Below are 27,424 nucleotides of genomic sequence, written 5' to 3'. Positions count from 1 at the left end.
CATCCCAATTATTGGCAATTGACATGGATTCGAAGTGTCAAACCCATCTTTCGAAACTCTCGAAGTCGCGGCTAGGGTATCGGAGGGGGGTGAGAAGGGGTGGTGCTACGACTATTTGCTGCTGATGGTTTGCCTGGTTCTGTTGTTGCTCTTGCTGGTTGTTTGGTGCGTTGTTCATTTTTGGTAATTGAAGTAATTTTCGATGTAAAACCAAATGACACGGAAAAAAATATGTAGATGAGTTTTACCTTTGGAACGTATTCCAAAGATCTAATTCATCGGTTCTCTCAAATTCTAATTTTTTGTTTTTTTTTTGTAAAATGCAAAACCGCCTTCTAATCAGAAGAATCCCTCTGTGGTCGCCAATATATAATCTGAATATTTAGGGTGGCGATTTTACACTATTCATAATTCCACAATTGTCCCTAGAATCTATCTTTAGAGAAAACTACTGGACTAGATAGTAACTTCACAAACCTTCTACTCTTAACTAGACTAAAGGGTTATACCAGGCCCTCCGTTCAAGTCCTAAAGAAAGTATTTTCAGGCGCTATAGAACTGTAGTCAATTGCCAATAATAATGATGATATTAGAAAATGTTTGTAATGCCTCTCTGTGTTATACGATATTTTGGCTTCTAAGAATTGTTTTACCAAATGAAATAAATTGGTGACTATAAGATTGAGAGTTATACCAGGTCATCAATTCACTTTCTAATTAATCGATCAACCAATATACTTAAACAAATAGTAGATGACGTGAAGAGCTCGTCGGTGTTCACTCCACAACCGAACCAGACGAGTATTAACGAACTTGATAGCACGTTAAGACATTGCCCATCAGGTACTTCAGGTTACTGCAGAACTTTTTAATTGCCTACTTGGTTCACCATTCCATATTATACGGGTTAACTTAACTTCCCAAGTCTTCTACGAGCAGTCAGGCCTACCCTCAGAGTGGCTTCACTGTGCGGTCTCCTAGAAGGAGCTTGGCCGATTAATACTCTCAGAAATCAATCGTCTTGATGTTGTCCGGGATTCGATGCTGTCCTCCAGTTCGTTAACCTAACTTAACCTAATTATTGATGGGTTGATCACTACTTTACTAGTCACCAAAATAATTTCAATCCAAAAATTTGAAGCTAGATTGATTATGATTTCAGATCCTTAGAGATGTATTGTGAATTTACTAAAGTTGTACAATTACGCTGTTGATTAACAGAAAAACCGAAAGAAACGATTAAGTCTTACCCAGTAATTATTATAATTTTCAGTACCACGACAGAGATCTGTTAACTCACTCGTCTAATAAAATTTACTCCCCTATTCGGATTATCACAACAATATAATTATTTTCAGACTGATTTTGGTTACAAAAATTGGCTAAAATTGAGCCGTATATATATTGCTTATCTATGTTTGGTTATGATAGTTTAGTCCTATTTTTACCAAATGTTCCCAATCTTTGTGTGAAAAATGCTTTTTTGGGAAAAGTTTTTGGGGAGGTCAATCATGACATTGATAACCTAGGCCCCTAATTTGGGTTTCTAATCCAATATTACGTGGGTGAGAATTTTGATGTTCAATCTATAATAAAATCTTTATCAGAGTCCATATTTACTAATTCAACCGTTCTCATCAGTTTAAATTTCTTCACCATTATTATCTTTGTACAGTTTCAATTTTAGAACTCGCTTTTGTGTTGGGAATAAATCAAGGTCAGTATTAATTTGGTTCTTTTCCGAAAAACGCTTAAATTTAGCTTTCCATTCCTACATCAAGTGAACAAAATTTCAACGAAAATTGTTTCATTATTATTGGCAAGAATGGCATGTTGCATATAAAATAGTGCTGTAGCTCACTGTAGTAACTTATAGCTGTTAGTGTTATTTGTGGCTGAGTTCGTCTGCTTTCACTATCACAAGACCTAAAACTTTTTTTCAGCTAATGTATTTGCTTGCAATCTACAATAAAGGTACGCACAATTGCGTCTCAGAACTCGACGACGAAGGTTGTAATGGTTGTGCCAATCAGTTTTAGTACAAAATTGAACTACCTGTCGCTCACAAGAAAGTAAAAAAATCACGACAGCGTAAATGACAGCATAAGTGAATCAGTCAGAGGTTCCGTTATGACTTTTTGCATCGATAAAACTATCAATTTGATGCCAGCTATAAATTAACATAAAACCCCATAACTTGTGTTGTTATTTCTGTTTGCATGTAGATAAAAACAACAAATAACTAAAAACTACTTTAGTTTTCCTTCCAGAGTGAAAAGAACAATTACTACAACTCACACAAAACGATTACCTCAATCGTATCGTTATCTTCTTTCATTAAAATATGTAAACTGTCTGATTCTATTTTAGTAAAATGTATTTTCAGCAAGTGAAATCGAAACACTATCGATATCAGCCAACATTTTTTAATGCAATCAACCACAGTTACCTGTTAACGCACTGATTTCTTACTCTGTTTTCGATCTTCTTTTAAATTTCTGTCCTTTTTGTCCAGTAATCTTGACAAGCTTCTAAGTTAATGAACATTTGCGAATGATCTTTTTGAATGATTAAATATTAAATCAGCAGAACGTTTCTGAAAAATTTGCCGTTCTGGTCAATTGTTTTTTTGCAATTTGCTTAAATATTGTCTTTGTGTTGTTTTTTGGGGTGTATGTAGATATTGATTGGAATCGGGCGTCCAATTATTGTGTTTGGTTTTAAAAAGCAGAATTTTTATCAAATTTTTGAGGTTACAGGTGCTGAAATCTTCTTTAATGGCAATCGATAGGTGTAGAATTTTGTATTTTGCCTAGGCTGACTAACTGGGGACCTTCTAGCCCCAAAAACTCAAACGAATTGAAAGGGGTGTTTTGATGGCTCTCAGACTTCTATTGGAGGGCTATTTTGTCCCCTCGCCAATCTTGTCGGCTGTAAAAAACTCCAGTTGGAATAATGAATCTTTTTGAGCAATCAATTAACACAAAATGACTGAAAAAGAAATGTAAAAGATCACAAAATCAAGTCAAAAATCAACCATATTTTCATTATAAAAGATGGTTCACAACTTTAACTTTGTAACCAAATTCACAACTAATCAGCTACTAATCTCTCAATTCTGCAAGCTCTCAGTTAAACCGCTTGATCTAACTGCGGATCTCCGGTGTTCTTCGGTGTTCTGATTTTATCAGGTCAGTTCAACTCTCTCTACAATGTTTTTGTTATCACAACTTCTCTACAGGTCAACTCATAATCTACAGCTATGTTATGGTACTGTTTTGGTAATATTGTTGTTCGGCACCTTAGTAACTAATCAAGCAACAACGTACAAAAAAAATTTAAACAAAGGAATCTGTTCACTTCGCATTATTGACCACATTAGTTATGTCTTTCTTACATAAATTTTGTTATGACTTCAAATGAGCAATTGAATGAACTGAACGCCCTTTTTATACATTGCTGACTTCTCTTCAAACTATTCAATCTAAACCAAAAGCAGTGTCAGATTTATGACGCTACTAAATAATCAATCGGTCATCTTCAGAGCTGCAGAGTTGTTCAAGTTCATTTCAGACTATACCTATGAAATAATTTCTCAGCTCCCTTCACCAAAAAATTATAGCATCATAATGAAACTTGGAATATTATATCTATAAATCACTCTCTAAAACCTTGCCGAACTAAAGTTTGGAAAAAAATAGGAACTATGCACTTTGTTTCATCTCAACAGAACGATTGTCGCTCTAGACGTTGAAAACCAGAGTTTTCGAATTCCCCAAAATGTTTTATAATCAAATTTAGAAACCTTGGAAAAATTTGATTAAGAAATATTTAAAACTCGTCCTTAGTTTTAACTTTCTCGTTCAGTGGGTTGCCTCGTAGTGTGTGAGCTTCAACAGAGTGTCTGATGATCAATCGAAGTGATAGGTTTTTTTGCTGCGTTGAATTATTTGTAAGTCAAATTTAGTATTTGAGTCGCATCCGGAGTTATTGAGGCTTTTTTGTCGAATGGTTTTATTACCCTAAGATGAAATTTCTTAGTGGTCATACAAGGATCATAAATGATGGCGTACAAATCATACGTTTTTCATAGTATAACTTCAAAGAAATCATAAACGATAGGTAGTACTGCTCGTTGACTCTAAGCATTTGAAAACCCATAGTTGGCTAATTGAATCTGACGCAAACGATCTATAGCTTGTCTGAATTTTTTTATGATCCTTTTATGACTACCCAGGTTGAGGTGCAGACCCAAATTCCTTCATGATCAGACCCAATCGAGCGCACACTCGTGTGTTGCCACACCAAAATTACAGGATCTGGACGGAAGGTCGAGCACACTACAGTCTGGACCATGGTCTGGAGTTGGTCTGGTCAGAGAGGTCAATTTGGTCTGAAAAGTGTGATCATGGGCGTATTCGAGCGCACTTGAGTCTGATCATAAACAGTTCGGGCGCAATTGAGTCTGATGGGAAGCGCAATTGAGCGCACTTGAGTCTGATCATAAACGGTTTGAGCGCAATTGGTTCTGATCAGAAATGTTTTTGAACGCACTTATGTCTGATCAGGGACCATTTCGAGTGCAGTATTTTTTTTCGATTTTTTTACTGAGAGATGTTGGCTCTGCCAGGAGGCAACAATAAAGCAGCGTTCTGATCAGTGACTCATCAAAGAGTCCAGCTGATTGCAAAGGCCGGTCCCCTTCAGAAGAAATTTTGATTTACTGGAGACCACGATGTTTCATATGGAAGGGTGTCTAAACTCATCCATTGAGTCAGAAATATAAACTAAACGGTACAATAAATAAAATTTGTGCTCAACAGTTAGGTTTTGTTTTCTTTGGCAATACTTTTTTAATTGGTTTTTCCTTAGATGAATAAGATACTGCAAACATCAGTTTTTATGAAATGAACATATTATAGCAAAATTAAGAGATTTGCTCAGAAGTAAAATCTTTCTCTGATCAGACTATTTGGAGCGCACTTGAGTCTGATCAGAACCGGTTTTGAGCGCGCTTCAGTCGGATCATAAAAGGCTGCAAGCGCAACTGGGTCTAACCAGAAATGCTTCGAGCGCAACTGGGTCTGATCATAACCTCTTCGAGTCCACTTGAGTCTGATCATAGTCTGATTAAGGTCTGGGCAATGGTCAGAATTTGAGTCTGGACCATGGTCTGAAGATGGTCTGATCAGAACACCTGCGGTCTGATAAGTCTGGTCAGAGAACTTTTGTTTCTGGAAAGTCTGATCAGAGGTAACTTGGGTCTGGAAAATCTGATCAGGGTTAATTTACGCCTGGAAAGTCTGATCAGAGATAATTTTGGTCTGGAAAGTCTGATCAGACAAAAATTTGGGTCTGGACCTCAACCTGGGTACTAAGAAATCACTTATGATTGTTGTATACGAAGATCAAATACTTGTTCATGGCTTTTAGGGTTGATGACTGTCCGCGTGACAAAAGCGATCAGTATCTGGCTGCCTGTTTTGAACCAATCCAGAACAACGTGAGTGAGAGCCAGAAGCTCTTCTGCCCGAAACCTGCGACAAACTACATTGATGGTCAGTTCCCCTTCATGACTTTTCGTATTACCCATTAAAGTCGATATTGCTCAGTTCCAGGTCCAATGGCGAAGTGATCGATCAAGTTAGACTGGATTTCTTAGCATTGGCTCGACGTTGAAATTTTAGTACACAAGGATACCCCTTCTGAACTTTTTAAGTTTTCTTTAGTATTGGTCCCTCATCAGATCATGTTCGAGCGCAGATCATAGTGCATACTGTGATCAAATTACATATTCGAACGATTCTTTTAACGAAAGTCTGGACAATGACTGAGAACATGTCTGACCCGAGGGTCGTTTTGGTCTACGGTTTCAGCCTTTGTGAACCCATCTCAACCAAAATTGCTCAGCATGTAATAATCGTGAATTTTCAATACTCAACGCTCCAACATTTCAAACAAATATCTTTAACAGCTTTTCTTAAAGCCAAATAGCAGCATTTTCTAGTTCAACTAAAGAAGACCAACATGAGCCTGTTTTGACTCAGATCCTCCTTAGAAACCTCGCCAGTGACTCATATCCCGATTAACCTCCGGTTTGCTCATCGTTTATACCCATGTGTTTCAAAAATGTATAAAAGTCACTTTTTCTCGTATTTGTTTATTCTCATATTCCGATAACACATTTCAAAAAGTTTCAAATTTAATCTTGAACTAACAGCCATCTTCCGTAAACCTTTTATTTCCAATCTAAAATATTTCTAAGAAACTCACTTTGTAAATATTTCTCTCAAAAACGTGAAAGACGTCGAAGGACTAATACAGCTGTTTTTTAAGTTGATACCGATACCAAATCAAGCAAAAAAAGTTAAACTGTATTGAACTGTGCCCAAATCTAGGTAAAAACGTGTCGATAACGAGAAGCAAACTGAATGACGGGGTTGCTGATTGTCTGTTTGATATTGACGAGACATGCGCATGGAAGAACAACCTGCACAAGTGGGTGTCTCCCTCTGAGACTGACCAGTACCAGGAGTATGTTGAGTTCTCACACATTGCCAAGAATAATCCAGCTGCAACCAGGTGGTACACTACGGCAGACAAGGAAACTGTGGCTAAAATGGGTCACAAATATGAGGTATAGCGTCATTGAAATAACCCACCCCAAAAAGACATTTATAGGGCTCACCCAGGCTGATGAGCCTGACCTTATATCAAGTATGTCCAGATCAAACAAATAAAATGTTGAAAAAACGCACAAAAGTCTGGTCACAAAAGCACGAAAGTCTGGAAACAAACACTTTTCATCTGGAACGGAATGGACAAAGTTGATGTCTACATGAGATTTCAGCAATTGTAACTTGTTATCGACATTTTTAATTTTTACTTAGGGGCAAAATTTTTTGCCGAAAAATTGTCGAAATTGCTGTATAAGTGAATATTGATTCATGTAAAACCATAAATAATGAGTCCGCACTCTGGCAGTTGATTATTTAGGCGTGAAATTTATTTTGAGGCCAATTGAAAATTAGGCAATCTAATTAGAGATAACAGTTTAGCTGTGAATGTCTGGCAACCCTCAAAAGCAAACAAAACTCTAGAAAACAAACAACCAATCAAGTTGATTGAACTCAGAAATGCGTGTAACGAGAAAAGGAGAGCAAAATCCTTAATTTACCTGCACTTCTTTGAAGTCCCCGATATTTTAAAGAAAATTGAACGAATTGGCGTAAGTCAGCTGAATCTTGGTTGAACACTAGTGCATACTGCTATCAGATATATTGTTATCATAAAGAATAAAATCATGAAGATGACTGAAAATGACTAAAATCAAAAAAAAGACTAAACTCATTGACCTGTTTTCATGTGAAGAATTATAAGACGAAAGAAGCAGTAAAGAGATCAAGATATCTCCTTTCATCTCTTGTAATATATAAAGCAGAGTAGTTTACCTCCCATTATGCTTATCAAGCTGGACAAAAAGGATTTTAGAGTCAATCCAGGGGACTCTTCAGTTCCAGGCGTACCAAAATGAATACGGTCTTGGTATAAGGTCTTGAGCCAAAGCCTGATTAGACGGAAAACGACCCGTAATCCCAAAACATTCCTATGTAATCAAAACCCGGAATTGCCTTTTGCTTGGATAGTTCTTTTTTTCGCTCAGTGATTTGGTCCATCTTGACTGACATACACTAAAGTACGTTTTTGCGTCCGACATGCCCCAGAGTAATACCGCATTCTTATTATAAGTAAACCAACAATTAGCAGATTTTAAAATTGAAGTCCTTGTGCAATAATGACCGTTATTTTGTTTGTGCAATAATATGTTTGCTCCACCAAGTATAAAATGGCTTATATTTTAAGCAAAAATTGACAACCGTGAGCAAAATAAATATAAATTTTTTGGCTTAGTTTGTCGATATTGTTGCATTTGAGAATCTGGCGATCAGTTTTGACCGTCTCTGAGTTAATATGCTGGAGCCATTGAGCGGGAGACTCTTAATAGTCAATGAAGTTGAGTGTAAAATTTCGGATAGAGTTTGTCTGATTGATCGAAGGAGAAGCTTGGATTTATTGCTGCTGTTGGATTGTAGTTCAACAATTGGTTATTAGCTGAAGAATAACTCTAGTTGTATTAGTTACTTTTAAGTACCAACGTTTAATACTTTACTTAACAACATTGTTTGAAAAAAGTTTGTTTTCTTTGTATTGTTCAGAATTTGAGAATGCTTGTGTTAAACTTAATAAACTATCATTATTTGTTTGCAGGCTATAGGGCATATTGTTTGATGCTAATTGAATTGCTGTATTTTGTTATTAGACTATATTTAAAGTCCTTATAATACCGACACCTGTTCACAGCCAAGAGCCCATTTCGTGAACTCTATTGTTAAGAAGAAGACAAATCACCATAACAAACTTTTCGTTTTCTTCAGCTTTTTACCCCTGATAAACTGCCTAATCAGTATTCAGGAGGTTACAGTTCATTAAATAAGAAATTTAAGGAACCAAAGACACAGAAAACCAATTAATTGAAATTAATCAAATCAAAGTTAAGGAAAGACCAAACCCAAGAAACGGAGGAATAAAAGTGGAACCCATCTCGTACAGATGTTATCGCTGTTTAAATACCGTGGAGCTGGATAAAATTCGCTGTATATTTTGTAAAAAACGGTTGCTTGAAGAGTAAAGTTTAAGACAGTTGGATTATGGAATTCAATAATGCAATCTTTCTTTTTGATCACTGAAATTGAGCATAATTGATCTCAAGAATATTTAAACTATTTTGCACGTTGAGAATAAATCGCGATAATCTTTACTCACGAATTGTGACTTTGTATTTGTCCCTAGTCTTTTTTACGCAGCTGAAAACCTAATATCACTAGACTTAATCGCCTGTTTATTGAGTGACCGCTAAGCTAGTCAGAATTCAAACTGGCTTAATCATATAATGATGTCCAGAAATACATCCGATTGCCAAAGTGATGACTTCCGGGTTTGAAGGAAGTTTTTGCCATTTTGAATGCCTCCTACCCAGACTGTTTCACCAGGCCACAAATCAGTGACGAATAGATTGATAAACAGTCTCACGTTGAAGCAAGTCCTATATAAAGAACATCTTGTAAAAATATATATAACGTTGTGAGTTTCTGTTGAAAGCTAAAATTTCAGCCATATGAAAAAAACTCACTAAGCACGCAATGACATTTAAGAAATAGTAGAGTAATGTAGTAGTAGAATAGTAGTATAAATTACCGAATATACTTGTGGTATGCAGACACTTGTTTTATGGCTGAACATAGTTTTCTGAACGGCTCTGATTAAAAGTTACTTATACTATATAATAATAATAAAATTTTTACGGATTACGCATGATACAAAAGGGCATTTACCTAATTTATTTATTCTCAAATGTCACATGCGCTCCGAAAGGACACCATTGACCCCTATGGATCGTTTTCAGGCGCCTTTGTGAGGAAGATAAACAAAAGAGTTTGCTGGGTTTATGCAGGGAAAAGGATTTGCTATGTGTCTAAAAAAAATTTCAACTAAAACCAAAACAAAATTCTTGGAGTTAAACAGCAGTATACAGCTTACAAATATCGATATAAGATTATTCTCAGCAGTCTGTTTACTTTGATATCAATAGGCTGTAAAATACTTTTTGTCGTCAACCCATAAGCTAGGACTCTGTACTGTAAGATTGGCTGTACATATGTCCTATAGACTCTTATCATATGCGATACTTTTAGGAATTTTCTAAGACGATAAAACATAGCAGTGAACTGGTTCAGTTTCTTCTGGATAATATTGCTATGTTCGGAAAAATTTAAGCGGTGATTTAGAATGATGCCTAAATACTTGAAACTTTTCACATTGTCTATTTTTTCCGCGTAAAGTGAGAAGTCGTCTTCACTGGCTTTTTCTGTCTGAACATTGTTCAAAGCCAATTGATGCTTGCTATCTATTGTTTTTGAAGTTCCAATAGTTTTTATAGCGGTATCGTCAGCAAAAAGATAATCTGTACTGTTTTCATGTTTACATGAAATTTCATTGATATAAAGAATGAACAGCAGCGGTCTAAGGATGGAACCTTGCGTTACTCCAAACAACACTTCTCTAGATTTTGAAATTTTTCCATTCACTTTTACCACCTGTGTTCTATTGTGCAGGACTGAAGTTATTATGCTCAAAGTTTAGACCCTCAAACCATAATGTGAACATTTCTCTAGGAGAATGCGTTGGTCGACAGTATCAAATGCTTTCTTCAATTACAAAAAAGTAACCTTGATTTCACTTGCTTTACTTTGTTTATTCACTCTGATATCCTCTAACAATGCAACAATTGCGTCGGCAGTGTTGTGTTTCTACGCTTCTAGAGTAACGATTCTAGAGTTGGCTTTTTTTAGCTGAGCATTTTTTTTTAATTCTCTGTCAATCCAGTCTTTCTTGGCGCCTTGCTTTGATGGCTTTAGAAGTAAAAAAATTTTGAGTGCCTCAACCAGTTTCTCATGTACGATCTCTGCACACCGGTTAGTATCACTTGTTAATAATTGGCCTCTCAATAATTGAATTTTTTTCGGAGAAAAGAGTTGAGCTCGACAAGGAGATGATCATCGTTTAGTTTATTCCAGTTTCTTCTCAGTTTTTGAACACTTTCAGAACTTTTCTCTCTTTTTACAAGCTCTAGTCCCACCGTGTAATGGGCGCTGATTTTGATTTTCTCAATAAAACTTTTTGATTTAAGATTTGTAAAAAAACATCAATACAAGTTTTTCTCCTAATTGTTTCGCGCGTTGCAGTTTGAGGGTCTACAAGAGCCGAAGCATTCATTTCCATCTGGTTAATTATTAGAGTCGATTTTGCCGATTTCTTAAGAAACTTAACATTTAGGTCCCCACACGATATGTAGAGTACTGGGTGTTATACTTATTTGATCAATATAAAAAGAAAGTTTTTCAAAGGTTTCTGCTTTTGTGGCATTGGGCGGAATGTATACACAAGTCACTAAGTGTGTTTTATCGCAAAACTTAAATTCCAAACTAATAGCTTGCAGACTGTTTCTATCAACTGATGCAATTCTTTTCTTTTTCGCTTTTTTGTGTGCAAAAATACTAACACCACCTCCTCTATTTTTTCTGTTGGATGTTTCTATCTTGAGGTAGTTATGTAGAAAAAAACAATCGCTTTCAAAGCTATTTTTTAACAACTTTTCAGTGAGGCAGATTGCCACGTGCTCAACCACTGTTTGACTAATAAAAAGTTTGATTTCATCAAAATTTTTTGTTAAGGAACGTATGTTTTGAAGAAGTATCCACTCCTTTGCTTTTTTACCTGAAGTGTCCTTGTTTTCTAAAGTTTTCATAAGTTCTTTTATCTGCGTTTTTAGCATTATGCCTGACTGGTTTTTCTCAGCATCTCATCCTAACCGCGCATGAATGTTTAAAAAAAACAAAAAAATCAAAACCAAACAAAAAAAGGAACTTTAGGAAATTACCAGAAAGTATATCTGAAATAAAAAATTTGAAAAAAATCACATATTTGATATTTTTAGAGTGTTCTTATTTGTTTTAATAGCTCCGCGGAGATCGGTGAGTTTTTAGTAGGCTTCAACTCCCGTTCTTCCAACCTTTGCAGGTTGCGGAGATCGCAACTAGGTTGAAAGGCACCAGCGGAGATCAATGTTAGGTCGTAGAAACCTGAAAATTTTTTTGGCAATATACAGCTATTAATCAATTGTTGCTCCGCTCCTACCAATGTATTTATCTTCCCGTGAGAAATCAATTTTTTTCTGAACAGAGAAAGAAATCGAAAGTTCACTGAAATCAATCAAAACAAAATGTTGAGTTAGTGTATTAAGTTTGTATATGTTCCTCTACTCTCTACCGAAGCAGTGGCATTTATTTTGTGGCGATAGTTTTTCGACGCTGTTGCGGTCAGTTATTTGTCTTTTTTAACGGCATCTAAGTTGTCCAACTCTTCAACTTCTTGTACTTTGACAAAGTTAGTTTTTTTCGTTTCCATCATGACTCAAAACTGAGAAAACATAATTGTTGGTGCTCGTAACCATGTCTTGCTTGTGTGCCTCGTTACGTATTTCCTGTTCACATTCAGGCAGCGACTCGTACATGTATATATTTAGCTTTTTCAAAAAGTTTTTTTTGTTTCGTAGACTCCTGCGTTTCTTGTACATATCAATTTTGTCCTGGTAGAATATGAATTTACAGATAACAGTGGAAGTTGTTTTGGCATTGTTACCGGGTAATAGGTGGCAAGCTTTTATCCGATTATAATCTATTTTCAATCCAAAAAAATTGTGAAAAAATTTCAAAGTGTCTCGGATGACGTCTGCACTATTCCTTGCTTCAAATGAGGGATTGGAAATAAGCACACAATCTTTCCTGGAATACCATTCCTGAGAACGCAGGTGATTGTTAATGTTTTTTAATTTTCCGGCAGTTTAGCAATTTCTTGTTCTTTTTGTTCGGTTTTTGAGCGCAAAAAACCAACCTCCTTGGTTAATTCGCTCACTTTTTTTGGGAATTGCTACTCACGAGACCCTCATCGCTGTTTGACGATATTGCTTCGATCTGCACCACAGCCACAAATAAGTAGGAAGAAAGAAAAAAACAATTAAATGAATTAAAATGCAATGATGAGGTAATCTAGTTAAGGATATTGTGCAAATCGATGTTCTTTTTGTAGATTTCTGCTAAAAAAAACGCGTGTTTTTAGAACATAAATGTGAAAGTCAAAAACCGACTGAATTGCACTTGCTTTAAAAAATATAACTGTTAGCATGTCAATTAGCCATTTTTGGTTGTCAGAGAGTGTCGTTCCATTCGGCGACAAGCTCAGATAGTAGTCATAAGAGTTTTCACATTTATTTTGCTGGCAATCGAGATTTTCTTAAATCTGTTTATAGTTTTTATAAGTTTCTTGGCAATCATAGATGCTGGATCATGGAGTGGAGCTCCAACACGTCTGCGGTTTGCAAACTCTGCTTGAAAACGGGGCACTGTTAGACTTTGGATTGAGATTTTCAGTCATCTGGTCTTTATACAGATTGAAAATGTTCCTGTCACTTGATCCGATACCCTTTCAAATAGGGTTTCTGTTTTGCACGATTTACTATTCCTTAATTTGAACACCTCAAGAGTAGTGGATAAAACAAGGGATTCAACCACCAGTAAAATTTGTCCCTTTCTCCTAACGCTAATCGCGCATGTCGAATCGGGCCAAATTTTACTGTTTGTTGAATCCCTTGTTTTATCCACTACTATATATTAGCTCTAAATTCAATAAAAAAATCAATTAAAATCAAAAATAAAAACAAAAAATCAAAAAATCAAAGCAAAATTTACATTTCACTCTTTAAGAGTGATTCACTCTTATTCGGAGTGATCCCCAGTAGAAAAGATCGCTCTTTTTTGCTCTTAAAGAGTGAATCCCTCTTTCTTGATATTTTTTTATTTTTTATACTTTTTATTTCAAATTATCTATACTTTTCAATAAATTTATATTTTCTTTTATTTTTTCTATATTTGTTCCATTATTAATAAGAAATGATACAAAATTATAGTATTTACATGAACAACTTTCCCCAGTTTGGGTAATATCAGATCTAGGAACCAGCTCCGCTGATCTTTCTGTTAAATTTCTACTGAATCCTCTAGTTAATTCTACATCTGGATGTTGTTTCTTTACATGAGCCCGTATTCCATCATATCTCACAACAGAAGTACAATATGGACAATTAACTTTAGCTGAAGTACAACTTCTACATGTATACTTACCCCCATCAAAATTATTTAGTGGTTTTATATAATTACACTTATTACAACATCTAGTTAATGCTTCTGAGCTGGGGTTAAGGTTAGGGTTAGGGATAAGGTTAGGGTTAGTGTTGGGGATAAGGTTAGGGTTAGGATTGGGGTTAGGATCTGAATTAGAGTTATAGTCATAGATAGAACCAGAACCAGAAGTAGAGCTAGAACTGGGGTTAAAACCAGAACCAGAACTAGAACTAGAACTAGAACTAGTGTTAGAACTAGAGTTAGAATTAGGGTTAGAACTAGAACTAGGGTTAGAACTAGAATTAGAATTAGAATTAGAACTAGAGTTAGAACTAGAATTAGAGCTAGAACTAGATTCATTTTTTAAAGAACAACCCCATGGGGAAAAATCATTAGCACAAATACCACTTAATATTATATTACCACACATACATTTATCAGTTTTATCTTTATGAAATGATTAATAATGATATTTTAAAACAGCAATGTTTCCACATTTATAGTTACACTCTAAACATTGTAAAAGCATTTTTAATAGATAAAATTATCAGTGAACGAGCTTTGCTCGTGGTTCTCCAACGAACTTTGTTCGTGGTTTACCAAACTGCTCAACGGAGTTGTTTTGCAAATTCGCAGATAATATTAGCTATGCTGTAGAATCGGTGTACAAACTTTGTGGATAATATTTAGCCATGATTTCAATTAAATCTTTAGTATTATCTTTAGATGTGATACACTCTGCTAAATACTTATCTCCTAAAGTATTGAGTGTATTAGTTTTACATCTCTTATCTAAGATCAAATCAAGTTCTAATTCTTTTTTATCTTTAACAAAATTTATAATCTCTTCTCTAAATTCTTCATTATTTATATACAGTTTGTTTAAAAACTTTCCCCCCTTTCTATTCAGAATTCCCATCTCTTCGTTGACGAAGTCACAGTTACACTGATCAATAAACGAACAAAGTTCGTGGTTTACCAAACTGCTTCCCTGATCAGTATAACTGCTTCGTGTTTCACCTTCCAACTCTTCTCCATATCCAACCTTAACTAATGTATCTACTCTACTCAACATTGTGCTTGCTACCATTGCTACAGTTCCAGCATTTCTTGATATTGAATTAGGATAAAAAAAATTAAATATAAATAAACCTGTGCCTATAATTCCATCAATATTTGATAAAATTTTCATACCCTTTCCCTTAATCATCTCTTTTGTTAAAACATCATTCTGAATTTTAATATTATTTAAAGTAAGAAGTTTATTAAAATAAAACTGATAATTATCATGATTAATAACATTTCTATCTGTTGCATTAATCATTAGTGGTTTCATATAGGCTATAAGTTTATTTATAACATCTCTTTCTATATCATTTTTTAAACTAAGAGCTTTTAAATCAAGGAAACCAACTCTTGAATCATATATCAATGTTATATTACTACTAATAATAATAAAAGTATTTTCCTGTTTAATATATTTAATTATACCATAACGAAATTCATCTGACATTCCATCTGTACAATTATAATAGTTACTATTTAATTCACTAATTATTTTATTGAAGTCATGTTCACACTTATATATCTCATTAAAGTTTTTAAATAGGTCAGGTCCATTATAAGTTGTTAAATAAATAGTATCACAACTCATTCTTGCTGTATTAATTATTTGAGCTGTAACACATTACAATCATTTGAATATTATGATGTCTACTTTCAGTAAAATAATAACCTATATCCTTATTTAACCTATCACCCATATCATCAAGTACTATTACACAATTTTGAAATTTATGCATATTATTTTTTGTGATCATATTTATATCACATTTATTAAACCCAGTATAAAACTTATTAGACCCAGGATCTATCCAGTCTCTGTCATCTTTACAAACTATAACTATGGACCTTTGGTCTTGATCTTGAACTTGATCTTGACCTTGAACTTGATGTTGAACTTGATCTTGAACTTGATCTTGAACTTGATCTTGATCTTGAACTTGATGTTGAACTTGTTCTTGAACTTGATCTTGAACTTGATCTTGAACTTGATCTTGAAGTTGATCTTGATCTTGAACTTGATGTTCAACTTGATCTTGAACTTGATCATGGTCTAAGTATAACTTTAAGTATTGTCTAATAAAATATGTTTTACCCGTTCCAGTTCCACCATAAACAATAGTATGTAGTGGTGACTTTTCATATTCAAATCTAACTAGACTCCTATTCATAAATACACCAAAGCTTTCTTCTAGTTTTGTATATTTACTTGGTCTTGAATCATATATTGTATAACAAATTCCAATTATAATAATAAAAATAAAAACTGCACTACCTGTTTCCATTTTTATATAATAAATATAGGTTTGATTTAGATTTAGATTTAGACTTAGACTTAGACTTAGATTTAATAAATTTATTATATAAAAATGCTCATCCTAACTTTTGAGGAATTCAATAATAAATTTAATATTGATAATAATGCTATGAGTGATATCAGAATAAAAGATATAGGTAAAGATATAAGTCTAACACCAATTGAAATTGTAATGAGAGATCAAACTCCAGATAGTATCAGGGATCCTAACTTCAACATTATTGTAAATCTACATCCAACTGAAGATACACATTGGGTTTTAGTTATAAGAAGAGAAGGTTGTCCAACATATAACTTTGATAGTTTTGTTGTAGAAACTCCACCTTTATTTTTAGAAGAATATGTTGATCTAGGCTCTAATGACAAAATACAACAATATGATGAATCTTAATGTGGGGCTTATTGTTTATACATGATCTATCTTATTGATAGAGGATTTAGAATTAAAAGTGCTTTGAATATTCTAGTTAATCAATGTAAATATCCAGGAATATATAATGAGTGTTTTTGTTTGAATTGTAGTAGAGGTGATGTTAACGATAAAGTTAATGTTAATGATAATGATAATGATCTACGAAGTAGCTTTGCTAATAATGTTAATGATAATGATAATGTTAATGTTAGTGATAATGATAATGATCTACAAGGTAGCTTTGCTAATAATGATAGTGATATTGTCATTGATAAAGATCTACGAAGTAGCTTTGCTAATAATGATAATGTTAATGATAATGAAATGATAATGATAATGATAATGTTAATGATAATGATCTACGAAGTAGCTTTGCTAATAATGATAATGATAATGATAATTTTATATATCTATTTGATGAAAAATATCAAAGGAGTAAATCTAATAGGAATAGTAATAGTAATAGCATTAGTAATAGTCCTACTAATAATAACCGTGAAGCGGTTCAACACAGTTGTTTTGCAAATTCACCGATATCTGTAAACATAAATGTTGATCTATATTCATGGCTAAATATTGATGATATAATTACTGAAGCCGCAGTCCCAGATAACTTTAGATATATAATATCTGGTCCTAGTGAATGTGGTAAGACAACCTTATTAAAAAAACTAATTCTAGCTAGTATATACTTTGATAAGCTATTCATCATTGGACCTACTGGTGATCAGTACCATGGTATAGAAAGAATAAACCCAATGGCAGATGTTGAATTTATTAAAGATATAAAAGATTTACCATCTCCTGATGAACTACTCAAATACTTAAAGAAACTAATGATATCTGATGATGTTAGAGCCAAAGAACCAGTTATTAATGAATACTTTTGTAGAGGTAGACATAATAATTGCATTATGATATATCTTAATCAAAACCTGTTCTCTCTGGATAGGCAGAGTGTCAGAGAGAACTGTAATCTATTTATTTTATTTGAACAGAGAGGTAAAGTCTTAGCATCGATATATCAAGATTTCTTTAATAATGTTGAACTTAGTTATAATGATTTTGCTAATATATGTAATAAGTTATGGAAAGAGCCTTATAATTATATTGTCCTTGATATAACTAAAAATAAAAATATTAATGGTAAACTAAGAATTAATTGGGATCGGAGAGTTTTGTAGTTTAGTTTTAGTATCAGGGAAACTGCTTCGCAGATAAGTCTAAGTCTTAGTACAAGTATAAGTATAAATCAAATGTAAAGTAAAACTTAATACATCGCCATTAAAGTCTATAGGTCTTCCATGCTCATCTTTAATTTGAAATTCAATATATTCTATTCTATCTTTAGTTACATTTTGATATAAGATATTAGTTGGTATAATATTTATCAAGTAACCCAGTGGTTCAGTTAGATTAAAAGTATATAGTATGTCTGTATCTTTACCATTATCTTTAGCTCCAGATATCACATTACAATGAATGTTAATAGTACTAAAACCCATAATATCAATAATTTTCTGAGATTTAAATCTACTTTTTTTATAAATTATTTTTCTAAATCCTAGTAATGAGGCTAGTGAGTTTTCTATATCAAAGCTGAGTGCTCCTTGTTTTATTTCCATTAAACATTTCATCGTATTCTTATCGGGTTCTATTATAACATTACCATCAGTTTCTTCTTTTATTAATTCTGCTATATCAGTTAACTCATATGCTCCCGGTGTAATAGTTGAATATAGCAACGGGATTCCTTTATAATTAAGATTAAGTATAGATGTAATGTTTGGGATTGAGGTAGAGATAGGTTTAAGGTTAGGGTCAGAGCTAAGAGCCCGAGGTAAAGCTTCATCATCTTCTATAACAGTACTAGCATATAAGAATTGATTGTTTCTCCTATTCACATTAATTACCCAATTGTAAACAGATAATCTAATTAAACCTAATTTTGTTGTATTAAATATAGGTTCACTAAAGTTAAACTTTTCTGTTGGTTTTATCATTCTAAAGTTAAGTGTATGCTCTTCTTTAGTTTTAGTTAAAGCTTCATGTATCTTTTGTAGTTCATATAATATCAAGTTTCCTGTCATTTTTTAACTAATAAAAATGGATTTTAATTTGGATACAACTTTTAGTTATAATAATGATATACACAAAAGTAAGATTATAAAATATAAAGCTAATAATCTGGCAACAATGAATACGGTTAATACTAACATTAATATCATACTCAATAGAGAAGAGAATCACTTAAATTTGCGTGATTCATATCTAGAGATAGAGTTTGTTGTATCAGATGATGCTGGTGGTGTATTTGCTAATGATGCTAATATTAGATTAGTTAATTATGGTATGATGGCATTGTTTAGTTCAATTAAGCTTGAAACTAGTGGTGGTAGGACTATTGAATATATAGATCATTGTCATCCTAATCTATTGATGTATAAGTTATTAACTAGTACTGGTGATGAATATGAGAGTGGTTTTGTTAGAAATCAGGGCAATAGAAATCATAGTCAACTTAAAGGTGACCATATTGCTGCACAACTAGGACATATGTATATGATGGTTAAGATGAGTGATCTATTTGGTTTCGTAAATGATTTAGAAAAGATTATATATGGTTTAGGATTTAAACTATTATTAAAAAGAAATTATAATGGTAGAGCTCTATATAGAATTAATGCTAATCATGGTGCAGTTGCCAATGATGGTAATATAGAAATTAGAGATAAATCATGGTGTGTACCTAGTATTGATCCTAGTAATGATAATATAATTATTGTACAAACGGGTTTAAGTAAAAAGAATAATGTAGACTTTATTTATTATGAAAGAAAGACATTTTATAAGAATGTACCCAATGCTAGTAACTTCTTGTTTGATCTTGGTATGGAAAGTGGTATGGAAAGACCGCAATATATAATAGTTGGTTTTGAAAATAATAATGTTAATGAACAAACTCATGATGCAAGTACATTTGATGTAATGAATGTTACTCAATGTTTTTGTAAGATTGGTAGTGAGCTTTATCCCGAGGATAGAATGAATATTAATTATGGAACCAATAATTATAATGAGGCTTTTAAAGAGATTGTTAGCTTTAATAAAGATTATAATGGGCTACCACATAATATAAAGCCATATATAAATCATAGAACATTCAAAAGTAATTATAGAATATATGTATTCGATACTAGATATCAAAGACATCATATAGGTCCAAAACCAACAAAACTTAATTTTAAATTTAGTGCTGCAGTTGCAGATGTTATATGTCCTGCATTAGTATTAACTAGAAAGGTTATTAGTGTTAATAGTGATGGTAATAAGATGGTTGATATAATATCATAGATATAATTTAAGTCATAGATATAATTTAAGTCATAGATATAATTTAGTTCATAGATATAACTCTAGCGATAATTATAATTTTAAATATAACTCTAGCGATAATTATAATTTTAGATATAACTCTAGCGATAATTTATAATTATAGTATAATATAGTTATTGTTATAATTATATACATAACCATATACTTATACTTATAGCTAGTCAGCTCTAATTGTTACTCTTGTTAATACCTAACTATTTCTTATTAGTATTAACAAAACCTTTAGCATAAATAATGTCTAATTTCTTTTTATTCTCTAGAGCCAAGCCTCTAGCTTCAAGCTTAATCTTAGCCTTGGGCCTAACCTTAGGCTTGGGTTTAATAACAACAAAAGGATTATACTTTTTAACTTCCATTATTTTTTATATATAGAAATGAGTCTTTTAAATAAGTTCAAAACTAATTCATATTGTGTTGGAGGTAGACATTATAGTGGTACTGTTAATATAAGAGGAGCTATTACTTCAAAAGGTACTAAAATGTTAAAAGGTAATTTTGTTTTATGTAGAAGGAATAAATCAATAACAGTATCTGATGCAACAATAGAAACAGAAGGACTTAAAGATTTCTTTAAAAGTGTTGGTAAAGCTACGGTTAGTTTTGGAAAGAACGTTGCTAATAATCCAGTAAGAGCATTAGAAATAGCAAGTAAAATAGGAAGTGCAGCTGCATCTAGAAACCCTAAAGCAGCTCTAGTGGCTACACCTGATTTAATTAAACTTGCAACTACTGGTGAAGGTATAAAAGTAGTACAAAAAGGAAGAGGGTTATACTTAGGTACAAATAAAAGATAATTATTTGATTATAATTATGATTATGATTATTATTATGATTATATCCATGATTATATCCATGATTATATTATGTTTTTGATTATGATTATAGCTATGATTATGATTATATATTTATCGAAGAATATTAATACTAATATTATTTTTTCTAAAAACATTGTTATTACTAGGCACTAATATCTTTAACCTAAAAAAATACTCAGCTTGTTTTTCTTGTTCGTCTTATAATCCTCATATAACTTAACAAATTCATTATACTGATCATTATCTATTTTATTATCATTCATTGATTTAGTATATAGTTTATTAAACTTATCACAAAACAGTTTACTTAAAATATACATTTGTGAATACTTTATAATTTTATTTCTAATTTTAGTATTAATTGTTTTTGATAATGAACCACAAACAGTTGCTGTAGCAAAAGCTGTTGGTATAGAATAAGCTAATCCTATACCCGTTAATGAAGCTGATGTTGATGTTGCAGTTTTTGCTATTGATAATAAGGTTATTTCTGTTATCTCAGCTATGTTAATATAATTCTTATATCTACTTAACTTCTTATTATAGTTATTAGTTTCAGTTTCATAATACTTTCCAATATATTTTATAATGTTAATATTGTTGTTAAATTTATTATTAGCTTGAATCTTTTCGTTTATGTTTTGTTCATTAACGGTTGACAAGTTGGGATATAGTAATCTCTCACTCGGTGCTGTTGGCTTGGTCATTGCTTTGCTTATTTTCATTAGTAAAAATTCTTTCTTTTTCTTTCATTATATCTTCTTGATTAAAACTATAGTGCATCTCAAGTCTGTCTTTCTCTTCATTATCAAGTAACTTACTTTGTAAAAGTATAGCAATTATATATTGTACTATAACACCTCTAAGAGATTTATTGTATTCTTTCATTTCTCTCAGACCGTTAGTAAACATTTCATCTAAGTGTATGTTAGTTATATTCTGATTAAATTTATTATTATCAAATTCTTGCTTTAATTGATTATATTTAGAGATAGTATCTGCAGCAACTTTATTACAAAACTTAACAGTATTTCTGACTTCATTTGTTGATTCAATAAACTCATTAATTAGTTCTTCATTAACTTGTGTTTCATTTAGTTGTAATGTTTTAGTTGTAACTTTATCAAAGTCACCCTTTCTTAGTTCAGTTGTGTTTCTACTTAAAATGTCTATTTTATTAGAAGAGGATAATAAGTTATTGTCACAAAACTCTTTATTAACAACATCTTTTTCATCTCTAGGAGGATGAACATTTGTATTTTTATAGGTATCCTTCATATCAATATCATCATTATCTTCTAGGAATAACCCACGAGCCTTACTTATTGTTAAGTTGTTGCCATTCCCTATATGACGTTTCGCTTGGTTAAATCTATTTCTTGTCATTATTTATATTAAGAAATATATTTAATGATTCCAAAACCTTATTATTAGATTCAAAATCAAACTCGCATTTCAATAGTTTCTGTTCATAATATTTACCTTCTATTATCTCTCCATTAATATCTTCTATGTTATATGTTGGTGGATATGTTTTTAGAACTTCAATCACTTTAAACAATTCTCTATTCCAATTAGAAATGTAACCCTTAGGGAAGATATTAAGTTTATCTGCATTTCTAACATAATCACCAACTTTAAATTGGTGTTGCTTTGGTAGAATTAACATAGTATTTAACTTTATCAGGATTATTAGAAGCGTCAACTGGTGTCATGTTAATTGTTGAGTGAATGTTATTGTTATATGTTACAACAGCATCATTTAATATATTTACCCAATTACCATCACAGTTGATGAACATTGGTTTATTTATTATGTGCAATAATTTTCTATTCAATCTCTCTATAAACACAGCCTTTAAATCACTATAAGTAGAATATAGCTCTAACCCTGAAGCGGGTTTGCCGGTTCCATATTTTTTAAGTAAAGATTTAATTGGTTTATTGTAAAACTCACTACCTCTTTCTACCCATAACTTTTCTGGTTTTCTAGGTTCAGAGCCACCTTGTGGATGTTCACTTAATACTATTTTAAAGCCATTAGTTATAGATAAACCAGATTTATTCTTTAAAGGAATAGCCCATGCATATTTTGTGAATATATCTATAACTGTTAATATAAACTTATAATTATTATTGTATTTACTTAGAGATGACTTATCAATTAAATCAGCTGACCATGTTTCATCTTTAAATAATGGTATTATTCTTTCTCTTCTAAACTTTGTTATTCGAGGACTGAATACTTCTTTAGCTAGTTGTTGTTGTTGTTTTTCTAACGTTTTATTTATGGACATAGTCATCTGCGAAGCAGGTTCCCTGATGGACGTAGTCATGGTTTCACCTATTTACCATAATTAAAAACAAAATTATCCAGTTGGTTTTGATTAATAATATTCATAGATAATAGTTGCTTAGATATATCTAGCATTTCATCATATACCCTGTCATGACCAGCTTTTGTTTCTAGTATTAATGATTCTAGTCTTTCTACTAAATTATTTGGGTTGCCATTTAATCCCTTGCCAAATATATCATCTCTTACCTCCATTATACGTTCTATTGTTCTATATCTAGCGCTTTTCTTATCCCCTTTTCCTAAATCATATCTAATATCCTTTAAAAACTTTTAATTTTGTTTTCATCTTCCTCAACCTTATCATCATATGTTACATTTGAGTTAGCAAGAAAATCAGTAAATCCTTCTGAAAACTCATATACATTATCCCTAACTAAAAATGCACCCTGCTCTAGAGTTATATCAAAACCATTCATTTTATATCTCCTACTAGGTAAATTTACGAGTTCTAATTTTAATTGAGGATTAGTTTGAGCCCCCATGTCATGAAGAAGTTTGGCTGTTTTTGTATCAACATAAACTTGTGCTATATCTTGAGTTTGCTTTATGGTCCCCTTTAACGTTTCACCATTCTGCGAAGCATTTTCACCCATCTTGGAAGCAGTTGCAATTAACTGGGAACCAGCTTGCTCGATCATCGTAGTTTGTTTATCTAACTCTTGATTTTGCCAATCTATTGCTCTTAATAATTGTTCACTTAATGCTAGATTCTGTTCATTGTTTGCGTTTAAAGTTTTGGTTAGAGGATCAAATAACTCTTCTTTTTCTCCATAAAATTCTTGTTGTTTTAATTTGTCTTCTAATCTATTCTTTCTGTTTTGTTTTTCTAGATTGTTTAATTTTATAAGTTTATCTAGTTTAGTCATTTTATATGTATTGAAAAATTATAATAAGAGTAAAAAAATGGATAATGAAATTAGCTTCTCTCTTAATCTAAAACAACGTTTAGCTTGTAAAAGACGTTGTAATACTATAGAAGAGTTTATTGATCATATTAAGGAACCAAATCATGATGATTTAATAATTTCAACTTATTCTAAATATGTAGATGGGGCTGGGAAGATAATAAAATTTCTAGAATATAATAAAAATATAGTAGCTGGAGCTACACTACAAAAGAATACAATCATGGGAGACAATATGGAAAAATATATGGCTCAGATAATGATTTATAATATACTTACTACCAACCATATGGATGTAATGAATGAATTAGGTCTATATTTATTTGTTATAAAAATTAGCAAAGCTCGTTATATAATATAATAGCAACTTCAATTAACTTTCTATCATCATTAATGGTTAGTTCTAGAAAATTATTAACCAGTAGGTCTTTGTCTCCATCTAATAATGCTTGGCGGATCAATTTTATTAAATCTCTTTTGAATAGATATAGATTCTCATCATGAGGATAGCATTTAATATTATTTACATAAAAATCTTTTATCATCAATTGTGTTTAGACTTAACTTACTTGTTTTTGTTGTTGTCATGTTATCACCAACTTTTTGTATTTATGGACATAGTCATCTGCGAAGCAGGTTCCCTGATGGACGTAGTCATGGTTTCACCTATTTACCATAATTAAAAACAAAATTATCTAGTTGGTTTTGATTAATAATATTCATAGATAATAGTTGCTTAGATATATCTAGCATTTCATCATATACCCTGTCATGACCAGCTTTTGTTTCTAGTATTAATGATTCTAGTCTTTCTACTAAATTATTTGGGTTGCCATTTAATCCCTTGCCAAATATATCACCTCTTACCTCCATTATACGTTCTATTGTTCTATATCTAGCGCTTTTCTTATCCCCTTTTCCTAAATCATATCTAATATCCTTTAAAAACTTTTAATTTTGTTTTCATCTTCCTCAACCTTATCATCATATGTTACATTTGAGTTAGCAAGAAAATCAGTAAATCCTTCTGAAAACTCATATACATTATCCCTAACTAAAAATGCACCCTGCTCTAGAGTTATATCAAAACCATTCATTTTATATCTCCTACTAGGTAAATTTACGAGTTCTAATTTTAATTGAGGATTAGTTTGAGCCCCCATGTCATGAAGAAGTTTGGCTGTTTTTGTATCAACATAAACTTGTGCTATATCTTGAGTTTGCTTTATGGTCCCCTTTAACGTTTCACCATTCTGCGAAGCATTTTCACCCATCTTGGAAGCAGTTGCAATTAACTGGGAACCAGCTTGCTCGATCATCGTAGTTTGTTTATCTAACTCTTGATTTTGCCAATCTATTGCTCTTAATAATTGTTCACTTAATGCTAGATTCTGTTCATTGTTTGCGTTTAAAGTTTTGGTTAGAGGATCAAATAACTCTTCTTTTTCTCCATAAAATTCTTGTTGTTTTAATTTGTCTTCTAATCTATTCTTTCTGTTTTGTTTTTCTAGATTGTTTAATTTTATAAGTTTATCTAGTTTAGTCATTTTATATGTATTGAAAAATTATAATAAGAGTAAAAAAATGGATAATGAAATTAGCTTCTCTCTTAATCTAAAACAACGTTTAGCTTGTAAAAGACGTTGTAATACTATAGAAGAGTTTATTGATCATATTAAGGAACCAAATCATGATGATTTAATAATTTCAACTTATTCTAAATATGTAGATGGGGCTGGGAAGATAATAAAATTTCTAGAATATAATAAAAATATAGTAGCTGGAGCTACACTACAAAAGAATACAATCATGGGAGACAATATGGAAAAATATATGGCTCAGATAATGATTTATAATATACTTACTACCAACCATATGGATGTAATGAATGAATTAGGTCTATATTTATTTGTTATAAAAATTAGCAAAGCTCGTTATATAATATAATAGCAACTTCAATTAACTTTCTATCATCATTAATGGTTAGTTCTAGAAAATTATTAACCAGTAGGTCTTTGTCTCCATCTAATAATGCTTGGCGGATCAATTTTATTAAATCTCTTTTGAATAGATATAGATTCTCATCATGAGGATAGCATTTAATATTATTTACATAAAAATCTTTTATCATCAATTGTGTTTAGACTTAACTTACTTGTTTTTGTTGTTGTCATGTTATCACCAACTTTTTGTATTCTACTTTCATTTACTGTTCTCTGTGTAATATTCATTAATGCATCATAATAATCTATGTGCCTAGCATTATTATGCTTCTTTATTCCTTTTTCTTTAGTGTTTTTAGGATAATTTTTGAAGCTATATGTTTTGGGGGACAATGCTATAAATTCCTCAATAATCCTACTTCCCAGCTCGTGCTTAAACTTGCCGGGGACTTTATTATTAGTTTTTATAGGTATGTCTAGATTACTTAAGTCCATATGCTCATCACTAACTTTACCTTCACTATAACTTAATACGAAACTGTCCGTATCCATATAGTGAAGTGTTAGATCTTTGAGGGATGGTTGTAGAATATTATAGAAAACATCATACATGTGTAATTTACTTAATTCTAAGATAGTAACACCTACATATACTGGCGAATCATATTCTATTTTTTTCTTTATATATCCTACTTGGCTATAATCTCTATATCTAGTTATATTCTTAAATGTTGGTTTACTTACACTTTTCAATATCTTTTCTTCATCATGCAAGAACTTGCTTTGAAAGAAGTGTAGAGGATTCATGCACATTCTTCCATATAATGAGTTATTCATTAATTTCCTTACATCCTTTTCTGCTTCAGTTTTAGCTGTTGCTCTTTTATTTGTATTGTTTTGTATATAATCGCTACATATAAAATCTCGTTTAAATTAAATTACTCTACGTATTTTTGTTACTTTTACCCCCATCTTAACATAGAACTTTAATATCCTATAATGAACCATATATTCTGTTTTGTTGTTTTGGTCTAAGATTAATTTTTCTGTTCTTGCTTTACTTTTCTCTCTTTCTCTGCATCCCATTTCATTATCATTTATCTTTTTTTATTAGGCATTAGTGCTAACTGTTTTGTTCTCTCTTTCGATTCACTAGTATAATCAATATCACAAACTATATAGTAACCATGATCACTATCATCTGGAGTATTCAATATTACATCTAGAGTAGTAGTAGTAATAAACTCAAAATCTTTATAAGTTAACTTTTGCATCATTGCATAACCATATAGGTTGTTTGCGTCTATGTACCATATATTTCTATTAATAACTTTATCATTAGTATTAGTATTGGTATTAGTACTAGTATTAGTATTAGTATTAGTATTAGTATTAGCATTAATATTAGCATTAGTATT

General features: G+C 31.9%; 1 protein-coding gene across 2 annotated transcripts in view; it reads left to right on the top strand.

Moving 5' to 3' along the window:
- The window catches only part of LOC142358421 (uncharacterized), a 73,964-nt gene that overhangs the window by 30,090 nt on the left and 16,450 nt on the right, over positions 1-27,424 (top strand). For both annotated transcript variants that reach the window (XM_075409823.1, XM_075409824.1), the window contains exons 7-8: positions 5,434-5,558; positions 6,399-6,637. In XM_075409823.1, coding sequence (XP_075265938.1) covers positions 5,434-5,558; positions 6,399-6,637 — 364 coding nt within the window. The remainder of the gene's footprint in view (positions 1-5,433; positions 5,559-6,398; positions 6,638-27,424) is intronic.

The sequence above is a fragment of the Convolutriloba macropyga genome, unplaced genomic scaffold (assembly GCF_964194025.1).
Source record: "Convolutriloba macropyga unplaced genomic scaffold, txConMacr16.3 SCAFFOLD_704, whole genome shotgun sequence".
Taxonomy (NCBI): Eukaryota; Metazoa; Xenacoelomorpha; order Acoela; family Convolutidae; genus Convolutriloba; species Convolutriloba macropyga.
Note: the sequence above shows the minus strand (reverse complement) of the source record. Positions and strands in the feature narration are given on the sequence as shown.